Source organism: Carassius auratus, chromosome 24 (genome assembly GCF_003368295.1).
Source record: "Carassius auratus strain Wakin chromosome 24, ASM336829v1, whole genome shotgun sequence".
Taxonomy (NCBI): Eukaryota; Metazoa; Chordata; class Actinopteri; order Cypriniformes; family Cyprinidae; genus Carassius; species Carassius auratus.
The window spans coordinates 21164925-21185322 of record NC_039266.1 but is presented as its reverse complement, the minus strand read 5'-3'; the positions used below and the strand labels follow the sequence as shown (position 1 = coordinate 21185322).

Sequence of the window (20398 nt, the reverse complement as noted above, 5' to 3'; positions counted from 1 at the left end):
ATTCAGGAAATGAATAAGCATATTCCTAATAAGTATTTTAAATCAACCGTAGCATTAATTCTGGCAGGTCATGTTAGTCAAGCTCGCATCAGCTGACTCTAAGCTGATCCCCATCTACCTATAGGAATACGACACCTAACTAAGCATTCATATATAAGGTCCCTCAATATTAGGGGGAGCAAGAAAATATCGATACATGTAACGCAATATTTTGTTTGGCGATACTGTACCAATTCTCAAAAACAGAAAATTGATAGTTAAAAAATAAATAAATATATAAATTCGTACTGCACAAAAAGTGTTTCAATAATGCTGAATGTTACAGGGACTGATTATTGCAAATGCAGATCCCAGTGTATTCTGGTTAAACAATTTTTATTTATTTTATTATTATTTGTAATTTTTTTTTACCAAGGTTTGCATTTGGCGGTGTGTTCCTAATGACAGCTTTCCAAAAAATATATTCTATTCTTAAAATAAGAAATATCCATGCTTACAGTATCGCAATACATCGCAACATACCGTATCGCAACCCCTGTATCGTGATTCATATTGTATTGCCAGATTCTTGATGATACACAGCCCTACTCAGTATCATCAGCAATTTTCATGTTGATAAATAGCTTATTACCCTCCTCCATCCCCAGCTCCTCCTCTTGTCAGTCAGGATGCAGCCTTCTGATTCTCCTTTGAATCACACTAATTCTAAAATTTGTAAATAAAATAATTGAACTTTAACTATATCTGCAATACATTTATGCTGGCTCTGTTCTGTTTACCCTGGGGGGGTTATCGCTACTCTCCCTGCTAGCATGGATGTGCAGGGAGTTCTTGCCCAGAACAGAACTGTATGCTGATTGGCAGTCATCTTTGACGACAGTGGTCCTGACAGAAAAGAATGTCGCAGGAACTCAATAGCTGCGGCATGTCAAGAGTACTGCCCACTCTACATAACATTTTCCATTTTTCAGCAATATCATATATGTTCCACTAACCTCAAAGAAGACCAGATCCATGGCTGCTCCTCTAACAGTTTCATTATACTGTTGCTGAAACATGGACAGGCGCTCTGATAGGGCCTTGAAGGAGGGAATGGGCTCATAAATCTTTGGGGTTTCTGCCTCAGCATCTTCAGGTTCATCTCCCGTCATTTCTGGAGCATCTCGCAGGAAGTCCACAAAATAAGCTTCCGTTGCCCCCTGCTCCGCAATGCCAGGACCATGATCCTGTACTGTGATCTTTAGAACAGTAGAGAAATCAGAAGATATTTATCTACATGTGAAGAAATACATATTGTAAAATGTAAATATATGATTCTTTTCTTAAATTTGTCTTGAAGCCTGTAAGGATTTAGTTGACACACCCTTTCCAAAATCGTATCGAAGGTCTCTCTGTCCTTCTGATCAATGAAACGGTCAGCGATGACCCGTGTGCACTCATGGCGGAAAAGAGATGTCAGCAGTTGAGGCGTCTTACATACTTCTGATCCCACGGTGAGAATCCCCTGCCATATCCTGCTCAGATCACGCAGGTTAAAAATGTAGTGGAACTTTGCAGGAGAAGGCAGCATCTGAAAACAATATTAATTTAATATCATTATTTTATTAATATACATTATTTCAAATTTGGAGTTGGTAAGAGTTGTTTTATGTTTTTGAAAGAATTCTCTTCTGATCACCGAGGCTGCATTTATTTGATCAAAGATGCGCTAAACACAGTAATACTGGGAAATATAATTACACTGAAATAATAATTTTTAATAAATACATTTTAAAATGTAATTTACTCCTGTGATAGCAAAGCTGAATTTTCAGTGCAGTCTTCAGTGTCACATGACCCTTCAGAAATCATTGTAATATTATCAAAATGTATTATTATCAATGTTGAAAACAGTTGTGCTGTTTAATATATTTATTATTTATTGAATTCTTTGATGAATAGAAAGTTCAAAAGAGCAGCATTTGTTTAAAACAGAAAAGTTGATTCAATGTAAGAGTCTTTACTGTCACTTTGGATCAATTTGTTAATTCTTTGCTGATTAAATGTTTATTTCTTGAAAAAAGTATATATATATATATATATATATATATATATATATATATATATATATATATATATACATATACTGCAAGAGCTGAACATTATTAATGCAGCTCAGTTTACTTTAAAGCATACTGACCAAAAGAGGGCACCATTTTCTAATAATTTGGACCACTGTGTGCTATGACTCATTGCATGCATGTTTTAAAAGAATCAAATTTGGAAGAGACTATAGATTTCCATCCTTACATTCCATGTTCAATAAGCAATACCTCTTTTGATCATATTGTGATGGCAGTACCTTAGCTTTGACCGCTTGCCACACTCTCCTGGTGGTGGGGACCAGGGTGGCAGCTAGAGAGCACACCTCTTCCGTGAAGCCTCTTTCTGAGCAAAAATAACCACTGGCCAAGGTTTGGAATATCTTATCTATGGAGGAGTTGGATGGTAGAGTGCAGTTAAACACACAGAACTGGCGTTTGAGTCGTTGGGGGATGTCATTGCGGCCACCACCAGGGTGGATCATAGCAGCCACCAGATACAAGTCGACTACACTGATGAATTCCCCAGATCGTTCCAGGCTGTAGAAACCTCTCTGCACCATCAGCTGGCGAACAATTTCATTAGTGATCTGAGTGGTAAACAAAAAAACAAGAGGCTCAGTCAGAGCAGAAACAGGATGCTATTGAGTGCTGTCGCCAAGTGGCGTGCACAGGGGGGCTGTAGTGCCCTTTCAGTCCAGACTATGTACCCCCGGAATGCGATTTATACCGAGGGGGTACATTTATTAATAATGCCTTGTTATTTGACAAACCCCACAAAATTAAAATCCAAAACTACAGTCCATGTCTGTTGAGGTCACCTATTAAATACTTTGTGTGCTCAGAGAAATTAACCAAAGGGATAGATTTTTGTAAAATTAAGAAACAAAGTAGCATGTGACTGCTCACCTGATCACCCCACTCATTGATAACTGGCATGTTGATGTCGTCAACAAAGACAGTCATCTTCCTCCCGCCTGGAGGTCCATAGGTGGTGCCCATGCGTTTGTCTATGTAACTCTCAATAGTCTGCTGGAACATGCCAGGCAGAGTGGCAGAGGAGAAGTTTAGGCTTTTGCTCAAATGCGTTTCCGGGTCATACTTGCTCATGTAGCCCTGTGGTTTGGATTACAAAGTTTTGTCAGAATTAATTTCAGTGTGATGATTTTACCAGGGGCTGGTTGCACTGGACGTACACCTGGTTGTAAGGCCAGGCTGGACATAAAATGTGCTTTAAGACATGCGTAGAATGTATCCACCTTTGCACCATCTCGGCGCAGTGTTACGTCTGAGACTAAATCTTATGCCTAGTCAGAGGTAGGTGTAAAGTGAAAAGTCATGATTTTCTTGGACATTATTCGTTTTTAGGATTCACGTCTGTGAGTTAATTCCTATTGCAGACGTGAACCGTAATGTTTATGGGCTTGTCTTTTTGGGCAGGATAAGCGATATCAGTCAAGAAGCTCGGTGTAGCCTACCACACTGCCGACAGTATTGAATACAAAATATATTTCTGTACAGCATTATGCAGTAAAACAGTACATATGAACTGGGATTATTAAAAGAAACTGAACCATTCGACATCTTGCTTGAAAGGACAGTGTAAATGCTTGGAAATGCTTAATTCCATTCATTATTTGAAATCTGCCATCCAATAATTGGAATTAATTTTTTTTGCTTTATTACTTTTAATCAGAAATAAATGGTCAGGTTTCAAATTTCGCTTTTTAAATATTTTCACAAAATAGAAAATATAAACGTGTTTTTTTTTTTTTTTTGCCACATAGAAACCAGTAAAACACAAGACATTCACTGTAGGCTACATAAACTTGATAGTCAGCTATAAAAAAAAAAATAACTCTAGAGAGAAGCATTGTATTTACATGTATTATATTTTACTTAACATTGATTAAATCTGTCATGGGAATGTGCAGGGAGACTTCAGATTTAAAAACATCGTCTCAGATAGATCTATAACTATGGAAGAATGTGTCGGCGTGAACTTGCATTGTCTACGGCGGATGTAGTTGTGCTGTAGTTGGTGTAAGACTTACACCCAGCTTTTTTACATCTATCTGGTGCAACCGGAAAATTTTGCTGAGCGATAGTAAAGATTGTGTTATACTTTCCGAGTGAGCAATCTGGATGCGTACACAGACAGTGTGGATGCAGACTACTTGTATTTATACTACTGAAAGTGTGGGTGGGTGTTCCGCTCCGCGAACGTGTTCCATCCATTCCATACATAGCAGTAGATGGTCTTGAACAGTGAACAAACAATTGCCCAGAGTTATTGCAACTCTGGCTGCCTTGAAATTGTTTTATCGAAGGATTGTACAGGTTAAAGTAGCAACGGGCTTCTTCACACATCCTGCACATGCGCTACTGACAAAAATGGGAGGCACGCGGATGTCTGCGCAGAACCTCCGCGCACACTACCCAATGATTTTTACGTCATGCATACCATATCGGTCCCTAGCGGACTTGCGCACTAGGAAAGTATAACACAGGCTTCAATATGACCTTGAATCGACATCAGTTCAATTTCAAGATTTCAAATATGTATTATAAACTACAAAGCCAGAAAAAATATTTAAAATAAAATATTATTCTGCTGATAACAGCATTGATTAAATGAAACAGACTTGTACCTTGATCATGACAGTCTTGGCTGTTCCCTGTTCACCAATGAGCAGGACAGCTTTGCCTTGCTTCATAATGGTTTGCATCAGGAAGTCCGTCCGTATATTGTCAACATTGGGTACGAGAATGGAGGCATAGTCAGGAACTGAGTCCTTGGGATAGTGATACTCTGGCACCTAATGACATTGCAATTAAAAGGTACATTTAAAAATGGCAACTTACAAATGCACTGAATAAAAAGATAAATACGAAAGCTGTCACAAAGAAAACTATGAAAAATTGTTGCATGAGGAATGTTATAATAAAAGATCACAAGTGGCTTTTAAACTATACATAATATTGTACTTAACAAATAATGGTCTTACCCTTGTAGACCAGAGATTCCACTCTCCAGTTGCACTGACCATAAACTCAAAGATGGTCTGTTCCCCCTGTGTGCTAGGCAAGTCCAACTTGGCATTGTGCTGTTTAAGGAATACCTCCATCTTGGCTCGATCATCCAATTCCAGCAAAGCACCAACAGACCACATCACAGCAAATATGAAGAGACGTTTGATGTGAGCCGCTGTTAGGTGTTTCTCTTCAACGGCTGGCAACAGGCCCTACGTTGAACAAATCAGAACTATTTTATATTCAAGCATCTTTAGAGTAGCCACCATTTGTAAAGATTATAGCTCAAGAGCACTCTATTTTTTTTTTACTGATTTAGTGTGTCTTAAATTCTAACTGATAGTGTATATTAATTAATTAAGCTGCTTAAGCTTTCTTTTCATGAAAAATGGAAATGATTGTGACAGTGCATCACAGTTTACCTGTAATAAATCAATTGTTTGCTTGATGTACATGCACTCAAGCAGCTGCATTTTGGGGGAAACGGCAGTGCAGACAAAAGTCATCAAATCCTGTGGAAAACAGTCAATATTCAGTAAGAGCTTTTCAAAACAAAATCCTCTCTTACCTTTCCCTAGGCAATGTCAAAAAAAAAAATCAATAGAGCTTTTCATATTCATAAACCACTTAATAGCTTAAATGGTTTACAAGCATCATATTGATCCATTTTTATATTGATATTTTACCCAATTTATATCACTAGATACCGTACCTCTCAAAATGTAACTAAATATTCTTGTTATAACAGTGTACTCCAATAATTTATGAATCAGAGAGCATGTGAAATACTGCACACATGTCTAGCTGTCACCTGATAGACAGAGTTGAAGGAGGCCAGTAGCACTTCAGCCTGTGTTGCTGGGATCTTTTGCAGCCATGCCTGCAATATTGGTGGCCATTCCAGAACAGAGGAGCTCATGAAGACCATTCCATTGCGGGACACAGTGGCAGGAGATGCATTGTCAATGTTGTGTGGCTCAAATACCACCTTGCAGTTGGGAGCCATTGGTATTCGGTCTCCATTTGCCAGGGTCAGGGTTTTGTTGTCGTCCAAGACGGAGTTGAGATTTTCAATCCAGATAGCATCGACTGGACCATCAAGAACAATCCATATGTGTTCTCCCTGTGAAATGTTTTACCATTAAGTAATTTAATTGGAATTTTACGTACGTACAAGTGAAAAGTCATGAGCAGCAGGTCATTTACTGACAGTTATTAACTGCAATCAAGAAGTATAATATGCTGGTAAAAAAAAAGAATAAGTCGCTTTGGATATTGCCAATAGAGTCAAAGTTGAAGGTTACATAAGCATGTCATTAATTTACCTAAGTTGCTTGTTAATTCAACTCTTTCACCTTTTTGGACTTTAAAGTTTTCCTCCACAGTGTAGAGAAGACACCATCTGTCCAGTCATTTGTGGCCACATCCAATGTGCCAAACATCTGGGAGGCAGTAATAGCTTTGGGATTCATCCTCATTTCTTTGTGTGGATTTCCACATTCTGTCATTGCTTTCATTAGAGTGTGGATACATGTTGTCTTTCCTGTCCCACTGGGACCAAGAGTCATCATACCTACACACAGAGAACAAATATATGGAATGAGGACAGGATTGTCCACTTCACCAAATCTATGCATGCCTATAGCCATGGACATATGACAGAATCCATTTTTATAACTTTAATAGAAGTGAAATGGATAATGTCTAACCATGTCTCACTCTCTGTGTCTCATATAGCTGCACAAGTTTAAGAATCCAAGGTGGGTGCGCAATCAATCCAGCTTCTTCAGCTTGTTTGGTGATAGAAGCTTCCAGGTCAGGATAACCGGCTTTATCCAACTGAATGCCCGGAAACAAGTCGTTTATCAGACTCATGAACAGGGGCTCATCTTCATCTACCTGTATGGAGGGAGAGGCAGGAATACAGTCAGCTGCTGAAAATATCTGTGACATACTAAAATATTTATCCTATTACTTCAAAGTGTTATTTCAGTCATAGTCACCAGTTTGGAGAGGTTCATGTCACGCAGAACTCTCATGACTACAGTCTTTTCTGGCTCAGTTGGGTTGGATCTCTTCACAGCACCCAGAGTTCTCAAAACAGACAAGATGTTTCTCAAGCCAAAGTCATAATGGACCTGTTGAGTGATAAAAAACCTAATAAAATCAGCAAGGTATCATGCCCATCAACAAAGAAAACTTATTTATTTATTTAACGACATATCAGCTTCAAATATATATTATTATTATTATTTTTACATTAACACTGTAATTTTCTTGTTTATTACTGTGAAGCTGCTTTGAAACAATCTGTATTGTTTAAATAAATGTGTGTATATATATATATATATATATATATATATATATATATTAGGGGTGTAACGGTTCACAAAATTCACGGTTCGGTTCGATACGATTCACTGGTGTCACGGTTCGGTTCGGTACGGTTCGGTACGTTTTAGATACAGCAAAAAGAAAAATTGGCAGATAAATTTCCTTGATTTTTAAAAAATGTTTTATTTATTAAAACTAACAAAGTATGTTTTTTTTTTTTTTTTTTTTTTTACATTGAACAATGATGGAGCTATTCTTTACCCATATTCTATGGTGTTTTCTTAGCAGCATATTGTATAAACAAAAACAGCTTCTTATAAAAAATAAAAAAAATGAAAATGTCATATTGTTGTAGTAGTTATGAACACATAGAAAGATGTAACCTTTTATATGGAACTCTATAACTCTTTATATTGAGTGTGTTTCTACTCAATTGGTTCTCTATAGGGCTTATGTTTTTTGGAACAAAGCAGGAATTACTCTCTGGCTGAAATAGGCTCGTGAAGGAATATTGTAACGGGGCTCAATTACATTAAGCATGTTCTTAAAACCTGCGTTTTCCACTACAGAGTAAGGCGCTCGCTCACTCAGTACGCGCTGAAGGCTCGTTGGAAAATGGCCAAAGGGTCTTTTACACAGGACGCGGTATGCGCGGTGCTGGACCCTGGGCTCAGCGTTGCCCTTCAGATACAACGCGATTTGCGCTGCACCATACCAAGAGCAAAGTAGGTGGAGTTTTCAAAACTGCCCTTGCATACGTTCTATTTATAACAGTTCTTCTATCTAATAACGTGCAGGCCTGTTAATTGTATCGTACTGCTCAGGAAATTCCGACACAGTATAGTACTAGTCCATTTTGATTTCCGTGCTTGTTTGGATGCCCCGATCGATTGGTAAAGTGCACCCAAACACGAGACCTGTTGGTTATTGGAGGATTTTCTATTTCTGGTCTTTTAAACGCATTGGCCATTTTTTAAACGAGCCTTCAGCGCGTACTGAGTGAGCAAGCGCCTGACTGAGCAGCATAACATAAACATATAAGTTGGTGCTTTTTTCTTCTTCGGGGGTGTCAGGGGCGTTGCCTGTTACGTCGTTTGGGTTATTGGGCTACCTTGTTGAATGCATATCATTATATTTCACAATTCTTTTTTCCAAATATAATTAATTAGTCCAATGAACCGTTCGGTACATAGTGCGTACCGCGTACCGAACCGAAAGCCTCGTACCGAACGGTTCAATACGAATACGCGTATCGTTACACCCCTAATATATATATATATATATATATATATATATATATATACATTTGACGAGACTGAAATGAGAGGGCTTTGGCTGCTAGTTTCTGTGTTAAAGGAATACTTCACCTAAAAATGAAAATTATGTCAATAATTACTTGTAATACCTTTATTCATCTTTGCACCACAAATTAAGATATTTCTGATGAAATCTGAAAACTTTCTGTCTCTCCATAGAATGCAATGTCAATCCCAGACCCAGAAACGTAGTAAGGACATCGTTCAAATTTGTCCATGTGACATCAGTGATTCAACAGTAATTTTTACGAAGCTGCGAGAATACTTTTTGTGTGCAAAGAAAACAAAAATAAAGAATTTATACAACAATTGTTCTCTTCAACCTCACCATCCTCCACCATTAATTAGAGTACCATGACACCTGCGTGTGCTGCTGCTTGATGTAGAACAAGCATGTGCTGCGGCTTGTTTATGAGCAAAAGCATACATGTGCATGCATTGTGGTACTCTTAACATTTAAGTTACACTACTGTCAATAAAGGTTCCGAAATATTTCGGTTTTTATAAAAATATCTTAATTTGTGTTTCGAAGATGAATAAAGCAGAGCTGTTATCGGGCCTCAAAAGTTAGGCCCGACAGGACCCGAGCCCGACAGATTTCAGCCTGAGCCCGACAAGTACATTTTGATTGACAGCTTTCTCAAAGCCCGAACCCGTTTACAGCCCAACATTATTCAAATGTGCGCACACACAGCTCTAGAGCTGCAACTAATGATTATTTTTTCGATAAGTCGACTAATCTAACGATTATTTTTATTACAATAAATAATTAATCTAATGTTCTTTTTTTTAATTAGTTAATGAATCCTTTGGATAACTTTACAAAAAAATATATAAGTACAACTTCTAATGTAATATTTCAACCTTTATTCATTTTCAACCAATGTGGTTGAAGTTTTTCCAGTATAAAATAATAAAGAGGCAAAGAAAATTATTTTACTACGACATGAGGGTGAGTAATTAGTGAACGAATTTTCATTTTTTGGGGTAAACTATCCCTTCAATTATGTATTGTGAGTACCTGTTTAGAAAGCTGTTCCTCACACAGTTTGTACAGCGTGTAAAACTTGCGGCTGAGGACTTGATTTTCACGAAAACCTGCGCTGGCAAGTTTCACTCTCATGATGATGGCTCGGTCAGGAACCATCATGGACACTGTGCGGAACTGAATTTTCAAGTTCTCAGGTAGCTCCTGTCGACCAGCATAACCTGGGTTCTGTGATGAAAAATAACCATTTAATGGAGGGAGAAATAGTGAAGAAAGAGTAAGACTGAAAAACATGTCAATTTCACATATAGCCTCTTCAATGACTGCAGTATAGTTCCATTACCATAGTAAGGAAGATTCCAAACTCTCTATCCATATCCACCACATCTCCATCTGTGAATATGAACTGAGTTTTTTTGTTCTTCTTGCACTGCAGGACGATGTAGATTTGTTGAGCAGCTACTGAGAGCACAGGCAGCTCGATGCGGTTGAACTCATCAAAACAGCCCCATGCGCCAGACTGAGCTAATCCTGTTTGACAAACATTAAAAACATGAAACAGCATTGGAAAAAGGCCATACATGTTAAATATGCATCCACTATTTTGATTAAGGTTGAAACAGGTGCTATGTATTAGGTGAAAGAGAAGAAAGCCATTTGAGAAGTTCGTTCTGGTAGACTCAACCTTTATAGATGCGGCCCAGTCCACGGAAGTCCATCTGGTCAGAGCAATTGAAGACAACCACGTATTTTCCCAGGCAACGGCCCATGTCTTTGGTGGTTTCAGTTTTTCCTGTCCCAGCAGGGCCAGCAGGGGCCCCTCCCATACTCATCCCTAAAGCCTGGGCCAACGTGATATAACATCTGCAAGAAACAAACCATTTTTATTTTTTAAATAAACAGGTTAATGCACTGAAGACAATGCACCACTCATTAAGAGCCATTTATGCTGACTTACAAGAAAATGGCATCTTCAATATATCTACACTTGCCTGTCAGTGAGAGGTGTGATCACCAGACGATCAGTGCAGCCTAGATACTCGTTACAGTAATCAAATTCCACATCAGTGATTTGGATTATGCATCTATCTGTATCCTCTTTGAAGTAGAAGCGGGACTGTTTCTGCCATTCAAAGTCTAAAGGTGACCGGATGTTCATTCGTACCTTGAGTGGAACATAAAAAGGCAATGTGAAGGTTAGAAGTTAAATAAATTAGTCATGTACAGGGTTCTGCAGGTTAATTTCAATCAAATGTACTTTTGAATTTTCTATTCATTAAAGAATACTGAAAAGCATTATATCAATCTTGTGCAGCAAATCAAAATTTCACAATGATTTCTGATGGATCATGTGACACTGAAGACGAGAGTAATGATGCATAAAATTCAGCTTTGCATCACAGGAATAAAATTATTCAAATAGAAAATGGTTATTTCAAATTATAATAATATTTCACAATATTACCAGGTCATCAAAAATGTCCTTCTGGTGAACATGTATTGTGATGAGCGTCTCATATTTGGTTCTCTCCATCTTGGTCAGATCGTGAGTAGTCATATCAATCAGTTCATTCAAAAGATCCAGGAAGTTCTGGTTAGTAGTCTGCATTATCTGTACAAAAAAGACAAAATGATCAACAATATATGGGAAACATCCTTCAAAATACCATCAGACTGTAACAGAACATTGTAATAGTACTGAATAAAACTTATTGATGGAGGAAGAAAGCTTTCCATTCATAAACTACAACATCCAGATTTGAAATATGGCATGAAACAACAAAACAAAGAATTCAACTGAAACCTTTTTGTCAGTCTTGCTATTACAGAGAGCCTCCTCAGCATCTCTGGTCCAGATGAGCTGTATGCCGAGCAGCCCAACCTGAGCAGGGAACATCGACTGGAACTCCTCCAGTTTAAAGCCCTGGTCAGTAATAACCATATGGGCCTGTCGTATAATGTTGTGAATGGTCTTCCTGACTCCATCCAGTAACAGACCCAGCCAGGCTTCCACATTACCCTGTGGGGTGACATCATTAACTATCTTCATTATCAGTAGATCTATAGAATTTCTGCCAGTATTATCATCCATCAGGTAAAAACCAGAAACCCCAGTCATTTGAAGTGCTACAATTAAGCATTTTTCATGCCATTTAAAGCTTTTATAGGAAAACACCACAGTTTTTCCATATTCCATTATGTTCTTCTATGCAATCTCAGAAAGGTTGTACCTGGGCATTGATTTGTTCACTCAGATTCACTGTTTCCCCTTCTTGTGACTGAAAGCTTAGTATCTGGTCATAGTTTTTCTCATGAAACACAACTCTGTTCACATTATCAAAAAGGTTCAACAGGTGACCCTGAAAAGGAGAAAAATTTGTAAAAGGAGGTTATTGAGGAATTTTGTCAATTATTGCTGTATTTACTAGCTTGAATGTACAGTATTATATAGTACATTGTATAAACATATATAGAATGAGCAAGCCATGTCCCATTTTAAAAAATTTTAAATGCTGCTTATGATGACCATAAATAAATGAGAACTGTTATATGGCATAATAACAAAGTTAGATAAACACACCTGTATGGTGTGTGAGTCAGATGCCTGACCCAGTATCTCCAACAGGGCAGGGTCAGAGACGAAAAAGAAGCGTGGAAAGACAAGGCGTTTCTTTTCCAGGTATCCGCTCAGAGATTTCTGACACACTTCCAGCTGTTCCAGAAGGTGCGGCAGGAGCTGCTGCAGTGTCTCGTCTCCAACACAGCACTGAATGACACCAGGAATCTCATGTGCCCGCTGCATTATCCTCTGCCATGATTTGTCAATGGTTTGGAAGCGTTTAGCCTCCTATAGAGAGCACATTTTCAGAAATGTTAAATATATAAATGTCATTCCACATAATATCCATTTGTTGCACTTATCTTTTGTGCGTCACATGAGCACAGCTTTTTGTGCAGTGCATGCAAGTGATTGTGTAAAGAGACTTTTTTCATAAGAAACTGCTTTGGAGGCCATTCACACAATTGTTTATTTTTTTAAAGCAAGAATCAAAGACACTGGCAGTGAAAAAAAGGAAAAAAACGCAAGGTCTTGAGACACGTTTTCAGACAAATTGACTTTGTTTAAATTAACCATTATATTTTTAGAATGCTGTGTCATGCACCGTATGCTGAAACAATATGAACGCAATGGTCATATGGAAAAATGCCACAGTGGAAAGGAAAAACATGTTTTGTGTAAACAGCCCCTTACAAGGTAGCTGCCTTGTCAGTAGTGGACTGCTCACAAGGTTAAGAAAGAAGGAATCATTTATTCGGATTCATGCTACCTGCGGCAGTTGTTTGGCAATGTCTCCACCCACAAACACAGCCTCCAGGTACAGCCACAGATTTTGCACTGTGAGCCACTTCTCAATCACCTCTGAACTGTTTGACAGCTTCTGCACCCACTGCTGTATGGTGGGCTTAAATGGAGCATTATATCTGAAACAAAATTCAATCAAATGTACTTTTACGAACTGTAATGAAATACAATATCAAATAAGCATGGGATATATTTTGCCAGTGTATTAACTATGGATGGGTCATGATTTTTGAATATTCGTTTAGTTGATTTAATTATAGAATATTGAATAGGTTGTGCTATTATTGTCTTAAAATATTTCCCCATGTTTTCTGTGCTGATGCGTTCATGTACGTAGAGGGTGGTTCTGCCAATAAGCACCTAAAAGCTGTCAAAGACACCAGAAGAACACATTGGCTCACGCGCACACCGTGTGTGGCATAAAAAAAGACTTGCGTAGCATTTAACGGTTAAAGTAACTTAGGATGTCAAATAAGAGCTCTGTGTGGACCACAAACACACCCGATTGGGTAAGAGGTGTGGCTGAATCCGTATTCAGAAAGGCATGGAAAACAAATAACTTGTTCAACGGAGCCAAGGAAGGGGCACGGTTAGCCACTTGCTAGCGGTAGCCTGTCTCATTATAGTAGATAACATTTCACTTACCACATAAACAGAGTAGGGAAAGATGACTGATAGGATGATGGTGAATGATTTGCAGATCCTGAGCACCACTGACAAACATCTAATCTTGTAAAATGGGTGGTAAAAAAAGTACTGCGAAGAGCTGCTCCGTATGTGTGATCGCAAATCTCAGAAGTTAAAGTAAAAAGCAACCGCGCGTTCTAAAGCGATTTCAATGCTCCTCATATTAATAACAGCTCCCTGATGCCTGCAGTTTATCAACAGTATAATTACCCAATTGTGACAGAAGATATTGAAGTATATATCACTCCCCCTCCTGTTTATGGGTGTTTGTGCATGCATGTGGGGGAGGGGTGCAATTTTATAATAATAATCAAATAACCTAGCGATTTTCAAATATTATTTTTGCTTGTAATGCCCATCCTTAGAATTAACCACCATACATATAAACACACAGACACACACATATGAGTAACACAAAATACCTGTTACTCATTAAAGATCCGAGCACCATAAGACTGTCCTCCATTAACGCCACTTTCTCAGAGGTGTCCGATCCCTTTAGCAGCAGCTCTCCGCGATTCCTGAAAGTTTTTTTTTTTTGGAATGAATTGATTTTATGGCAAATTAATGAATTGAATTAAAGATGAATTCCTTCTCTGACCTGAATGAAGCGAATGTGAACTGATGGCTGCTCCATTCAGTCACAACATCTTTGAGTTTTGCATCAATGTCTCGCTCCTTAACGGCACTGATACACACGTCCTGGCACCCAGAGGGTTTTCATAAGATACTGACAGCACTGTGCTTTTTTATGCAATCAATCTGACTCAAACCATTAAGGTTATGTTAAATGAAATATTTTGCTTGCACAATACCTCAATATCTTCTTTGTTCTTTAGCAGAGGTGCTTCCATGATGTTTCGAAGGCTAAAATTAGCAGCTTCCACTTCAAACTTATGGCCGGTAAGATCAGTTAAGCGCTGCCAATGTCGGGGCATCATCGCCTAGTTGTATGTTAATTAAAGAATGTGTATGTTAATAAAAAAATTATTGCTTGTTGTGTATAAATGTGTCCATATGTGTGTATGAAGAGATGCTTGCTCAACATCACCTTATTTGCCATCATGTAGAGTAGAGGACAGGTTTCATTAAAGTCATCAATGGTCTTTTTCAGGTCATTAAAAGCTTGCCACTCCTTCAGGCCCCCAGGCAGCTTACGGATCCTTAAAAAAATGACAAAATATGCAATCAATATACAATATTTATTAATCAGATTAGTCAGAAAGGTCAAATAATAAAAACCTATTCTGAAAATCCAGCAGTTCAGTGTTTATCTTTTCTATATTGAGGTCAGCCCATAGTATGTCGTAGTAGCCAGAAACGCTGTCAATCACGGAATTGTAGAGGCCGTAGAGCTTGGACAAAAGGTTGAGCTCTCGTTTGATTCTGTGAAGATCAGGATATTCTGAAAGTGGAAAAATGAAAAACATTTTTTTTTTTTTTTTTTTTTAGAGTCAAAAAAGACAATTAGAATGTTACAACAGATTAAAACATTTTTTTATGCAGTCCTTTTTAAATCACTTACACAAAAACATTAAGAAGCTGTTTTCTGTTTTCAACATTAATAATAAAAAAGTGTGACTTTCAAAAACACAAAAAAATCTTATAGTGGGTGGTACTGTTGTATACCCAAGTGTCAATCATTTAGATGACAAAACATTCAACATTTCCAGTTGACAAAAAAGACAAATAGAAAATTGAACATTACATCCAGAACCATAATGCAGTTTAAACTATTGACCAGATTACGTCTATCCCTCACAGCCTCATTTTCGTCCAAATCAAGTAAACATGGCATCCACCCTGTCCATTCTGAACCTAAACCCATATTTACAAGGTAAAAAAAATTTAAATACAAGAAGCACCTGTAACAGGGAGGCCAAACAGTTCTTCACCACTAGAAAAGGTGACGAATTTCCTCCACAGTTCATCAAACTTGGCCTGATAAATTTGCAACCTGTCACTGGCTTCACGTGGGGGCAAACCTGCTACTCCAGGACCACTGAACACAAAAACAGAAGCTTTATTAAGACACTATGATCACTAATAGAGGTATGTAAGAAACTGCATGAGGATAATGTGCAAATGAACCTTTTGTCATAGTCAGCATAGAAAGTTTGCACAGATTGCTGGAAGACCTCAACTCCAGCTACAAGCTCAGCCTTCATCTGAGGTTGAATTTCCAAAAGCTTATTCTGCGTTTCTTTTGCCTTCAAATTAAAAACAGATCATCTTACATTTAAAAACAAACCTAGATGCCAAGAAGACAAGGTTAAGATGATTCTCTATTTCTTTGATGAGACATAAAGTATAAAAAATAATTAGAATAAACTGCCATTTATTTTAATACTATTTCATGTGGTCTCAAAAAACTTCTCTTACCATCACGTTAAGTTCCTTCCAAGCGTACACAACCCCATCAATCTTTTCCGCATTTCCATCATTGAAGAACAGCTCATGGCGATTTAACAAAGCGAATGATTCCTCAACCGGTCCTCTGGTGGTCTCTATTCGTATCTCTGCTTCTCGTATCTCTTGCAGGGCGGCCATGGTTTCCCTCACGTCATCCAGGTCAGAAATGGGCCTCTGCAGCTGCTTGCTCACCCCATCCACAAAAGAGCTAATCTCAGCCATGCCCACAGAGGCCTTCTGGTTTAGAGCCACACCAAATGCACGTTTCCAGGTGCGACACTCTTGAACGAGGGACAGTTTGAGGGATTCAGTTTCATAGAGGATGGGGCAGACGGTGCAGGTGGAAGGAAGCTCTTGAATCCGGGTCTCAAATGTCTAATCAAATACATGTAGAGGAATTTAGGATCGCTCTCAGTTAGACTGCAGCTATCTTTAAATTTCATAAGACTTATTTAAAAATTACGTACAGAATACAGAGATAGTTGGCCGCTGAATTCTGACAATAACGGTTTGGTCTCCAAAAATGCTTTCACTTGTTCTGCTGGGTCCTAGATTGGAGGAAAGCAAGAAATGTCACACATTTTGAGATCCTGATGCTCCACAATGTGTATGTGCCCGTCATAAACATGTCTGGATCATATTGCACTCCTAAATAATATATATAATATCATTTAACATTTACAAACACACATTTTGTCATTAATTGTAATAAACCAGTGAGATTTTTGTTTGCACAAGGAGTCTGATAACAGCCAGTGCTCCACACAGAGATCTGATCTGATCATCATCAGTCTGTCTGGAATGACATGAAGAAACAGAACAAACTGAGACAGACTCAATCCAGAAGAACTGTGCCAATGTCTCCAAGATGCTTCAAGAGACCTACCTGCAGCAAATCTACAGGACTGTTGAAAGTTTTAGGCACTTGTGTAAAAATGCTGTCATAAATATATTTTCTTTATCAATTAACTTCTATTCACTAAATTAAAACAGTTGGTGTGACCATCCTTAGTGTTTACAACAGCTTTTGCCATAGGTGCACTTGTGCATAGTTTTTCAGGTAGCTTTGCATGTAGGTCTTGAAGCTTGTTGGAGACATTGCCACAATTCATCTCGATTTAGTCTGTCTCAGTTTTTTCTGTTTCTGTTCCAGATAGACTGGATGTTAATGAGACTCCGTGAGCAAACAAACATCTCACTGGAGTTTTGCAATTAATGGCAAAATGAACATTTGGAAACATAAACTGATGTTTCCTACTGACCCACTATTTATCTATATAGAGAGAAAGAATACCTGTTTCCACAGGGCTGAAAATTGAGACAACCCTTTCAGGATGTCCCCAGCATCTGCTTTGAGAGAGGACACCACAGGAACAAGCTGGGACAAAGCCTTGTTCACATCCTTATGTTCTGTCACCTGTCTGTCCAGAGTCCTCAGCATAAGTGGTTTAGTGACTAGAGTCTCATCTCCAAGCTCACGCGCTGCTGCCTGCTCTGCCTGTGGAGTCACAAGACGTCTACAGCTAACTGACCTCTGATAAAGGTTAGAACACATCTGTCATATGCCAGTAACTATTACAGGATCATTCTGTAATTGTCAGGGTGTAAAAACAAGCAGAGGTCAAGAGAACATTGAAGCATTTTCCATGGACAATGGAAGTCTGTAAGGCAATTTATTGATAAGGTTACCACTTTAATTCTGTTACCTCCAGTTGTTCTTGTTGGACATGGGAAAATTTCCAGAGAGGAATATCCTTTGCCATTGAAAGAACCATGTTCACAGCTTTATTGAGAATGCCCTGTACAACAAGGACAAATTAGTGTTTAGGAATAAATCTTAAGTTTTAGAATTTACTTCATATCAATATGTACACCAGTTTCTGATGGTTTATAAAAACACACTAAGGCCCAATCCCTAATTTATACCCCTACCCCTTCACCTACCCCTTACCCTTGTCCCTTGAAAAAGAGTGTCAAGGGGTAGGAGTGAAAATATTCCCCTAAGAACTGGGACACCTCTACTATACTGTCAAACATCATCATGCATTGTCTAGCTTCTATAATACACACACCTATAGGCTACTAGTGTGCTGGTGTGCATTAAAGGCTAACCGTTCTATATTAATGCGCTGCATACTGACACACACACACAAACATATTGGAGATCACGCAGCTCACACATATCCAGGGACAAATAAATTTGTCAATACTGCCCAACAACTTTTATTAATAATAGTTTAAATACTGAATCTCTACATTATATTTTCCAGCAATGAGAGGATTAATAGCTGTTTTTAAAGTAAACTTACTCACTGTAAAGAGAGATGCACAGAATCACACTTTCTCTGTATAAATAGCTGTTTTTTCTGTTTGAATATACTGTTAAGCATCTTTATGAGTCTTAATGTTTAACTGGCGATAGTCAACACATATTTGCAGAGAGCCATCCTTCTTTTTAACCAGTGCTATAGGGAAAGAACAGGGGCTGCAACTCTCCCTAATGTCTTGGCCATCCAACAGGCTTCAGTGAAAAAATGGTCCCTCAGAAATAATTCTACTATGCTGATTTGGTGCTCAAAAAACATTTCTTATTGTTACTGTGATCAATGTTGAAAACAGTTGTGCTGCTTGTGGAAATCAAAGGATTACCTGAGTAATATAAAGTAAAAAAATGACTGTATTTATTTAATTAGAACACCCCCCGGCCCAAACAGAAGCACAAGTATATTGATATTATGCTTTTAGTTGTTTTCTACGTCATTACCTGTATCTGTTCAAAACTTGGTCTGAAGACAATGCTGGGAATGGCCAGCTCAACAGAAACCCTGAAAATAGGGAACTGAACGGCAGCTTCATTTTGAGATGAAGAACGATACCTGTTGCTCACAACAAGCAGACGACGCCACAGAGAATCCAGAGAGCATTTGGTAGCTTTCAAATAAAGAACACAACATTAATAATTGACTCAAACAGGTGATACAAGTAAGGTTCTCAATTTTCAGGTGAATTCCATAACGCATGTATACCTCTGACCAGGGCCTCTGTGTTCTTCTGACATAACTGTCCCATCATGATATAGAAAGCACATGGCAGGCAGTATAGACAACGTGTCTTCTGCTTGGCATCGGGATGCAAACATTTGTAGTTCTGAACATAAACATTAAGACTTTCTCAGAAAACTATACTTATTATGTATAGTGTGACCATTTATAGCAGTAATATCACACATAATGAGTTATAACCTATCTAATCAAGTTCTAAAAAGTGTTTTTAATAATTATAAACAATAATAAAGCCTTCATAACTGAGTTTACAGCACCTCCAAGTTGACCCTTTCTGAAGGTTTCAGGACTCTCTTCAGTTCTTCAACCATCTCCATCATTGAGTTTTCCACCTGCTTGCTTGCACTTGAATGAAAATAAAGGAATCCTCAAATTATTATTTATTACTGTATACTATATACCAGTGGTTCTCAAACTTTTCATGCCAAGTACCACCTCAGAAAATATTTGGCTTTCCAAGTACCATATTTTTCGGACTATAAGTCGCACCTGAGTATAAGTCGCACCAGTCCAAAAATACGGCATGATGAGGAAAAAAACATATATAAGTCGCACTGGACTATAAGTCGCATTTATGTAGAACCAAGAAAAAGGAACCAAGAGAAAACATTACCATCTACAGCCGCGAGAGGACGCTCTATGAGTTCAGTGTAGACTACAGGAGCACTGAGCAGCATAGAGCGCCATCTCGCGGCTGTAGACTGTAATGTTTTCTCTTGATTCATTTCTCTTGGTTCATTTCTCTCGGTTCATGTCAAATTAATTTTGATAAATAAGTCCCACCTGACTATAAGTCGCAGAACCAGCCAAACTATGAAAAAAAGTGCGACTTATAGTCCGGAAAATACGGTACCACCATAATGACCAATATTAAAATACAGTTGCGTAGCAGGCCTACATATTCAGCTACAGCTCTGCACAGTTCAAAAACATGGCAGTTTTATTCTTTTTAAGAATATTTGTTGTTGTCAGCCACTTTAAAGTAGTAAATACACAGTTTGAACATCAACACTGCACTGTGCTTACATACAGGTAAATCAAAAACTTAAATAATGATTAAATTAAAATTACCAAAAAGTTAAATAAAAACTGTACTGTACTCGAATGTAAAAAAATACATG

General features: G+C 38.1%; 1 protein-coding gene across 1 annotated transcript in view; it reads right to left on the bottom strand.

Annotated features, from left to right (window-relative positions):
- dnah5l (dynein, axonemal, heavy chain 5 like) overlaps nucleotides 1-20398 on the bottom strand; it is a 47283-nt gene that overhangs the window by 14694 nt on the left and 12191 nt on the right. The window contains exons 23-56 of the mRNA XM_026201584.1: nucleotides 19535-19622; nucleotides 19242-19362; nucleotides 18980-19146; nucleotides 17922-18014; nucleotides 17510-17713; nucleotides 16683-16763; nucleotides 16186-16590; nucleotides 15895-16013; nucleotides 15669-15805; nucleotides 15046-15208; nucleotides 14855-14966; nucleotides 14619-14747; nucleotides 14405-14505; nucleotides 14226-14324; nucleotides 13082-13235; nucleotides 12334-12600; nucleotides 11984-12112; nucleotides 11557-11772; nucleotides 11218-11364; nucleotides 10745-10917; nucleotides 10438-10616; nucleotides 10096-10283; nucleotides 9786-9980; nucleotides 7118-7252; nucleotides 6824-7013; nucleotides 6470-6687; nucleotides 5926-6237; nucleotides 5537-5626; nucleotides 5090-5326; nucleotides 4733-4900; nucleotides 2991-3197; nucleotides 2342-2671; nucleotides 1364-1570; nucleotides 996-1238 (exon numbers count right to left, since the gene is read on the bottom strand). Coding sequence (XP_026057369.1) covers nucleotides 996-1238; nucleotides 1364-1570; nucleotides 2342-2671; nucleotides 2991-3197; nucleotides 4733-4900; nucleotides 5090-5326; nucleotides 5537-5626; nucleotides 5926-6237; nucleotides 6470-6687; nucleotides 6824-7013; nucleotides 7118-7252; nucleotides 9786-9980; nucleotides 10096-10283; nucleotides 10438-10616; nucleotides 10745-10917; nucleotides 11218-11364; nucleotides 11557-11772; nucleotides 11984-12112; nucleotides 12334-12600; nucleotides 13082-13235; nucleotides 14226-14324; nucleotides 14405-14505; nucleotides 14619-14747; nucleotides 14855-14966; nucleotides 15046-15208; nucleotides 15669-15805; nucleotides 15895-16013; nucleotides 16186-16590; nucleotides 16683-16763; nucleotides 17510-17713; nucleotides 17922-18014; nucleotides 18980-19146; nucleotides 19242-19362; nucleotides 19535-19622 — 6004 coding nt within the window. The remainder of the gene's footprint in view (nucleotides 1-995; nucleotides 1239-1363; nucleotides 1571-2341; nucleotides 2672-2990; nucleotides 3198-4732; nucleotides 4901-5089; nucleotides 5327-5536; nucleotides 5627-5925; nucleotides 6238-6469; nucleotides 6688-6823; nucleotides 7014-7117; nucleotides 7253-9785; nucleotides 9981-10095; nucleotides 10284-10437; nucleotides 10617-10744; nucleotides 10918-11217; nucleotides 11365-11556; nucleotides 11773-11983; nucleotides 12113-12333; nucleotides 12601-13081; nucleotides 13236-14225; nucleotides 14325-14404; nucleotides 14506-14618; nucleotides 14748-14854; nucleotides 14967-15045; nucleotides 15209-15668; nucleotides 15806-15894; nucleotides 16014-16185; nucleotides 16591-16682; nucleotides 16764-17509; nucleotides 17714-17921; nucleotides 18015-18979; nucleotides 19147-19241; nucleotides 19363-19534; nucleotides 19623-20398) is intronic.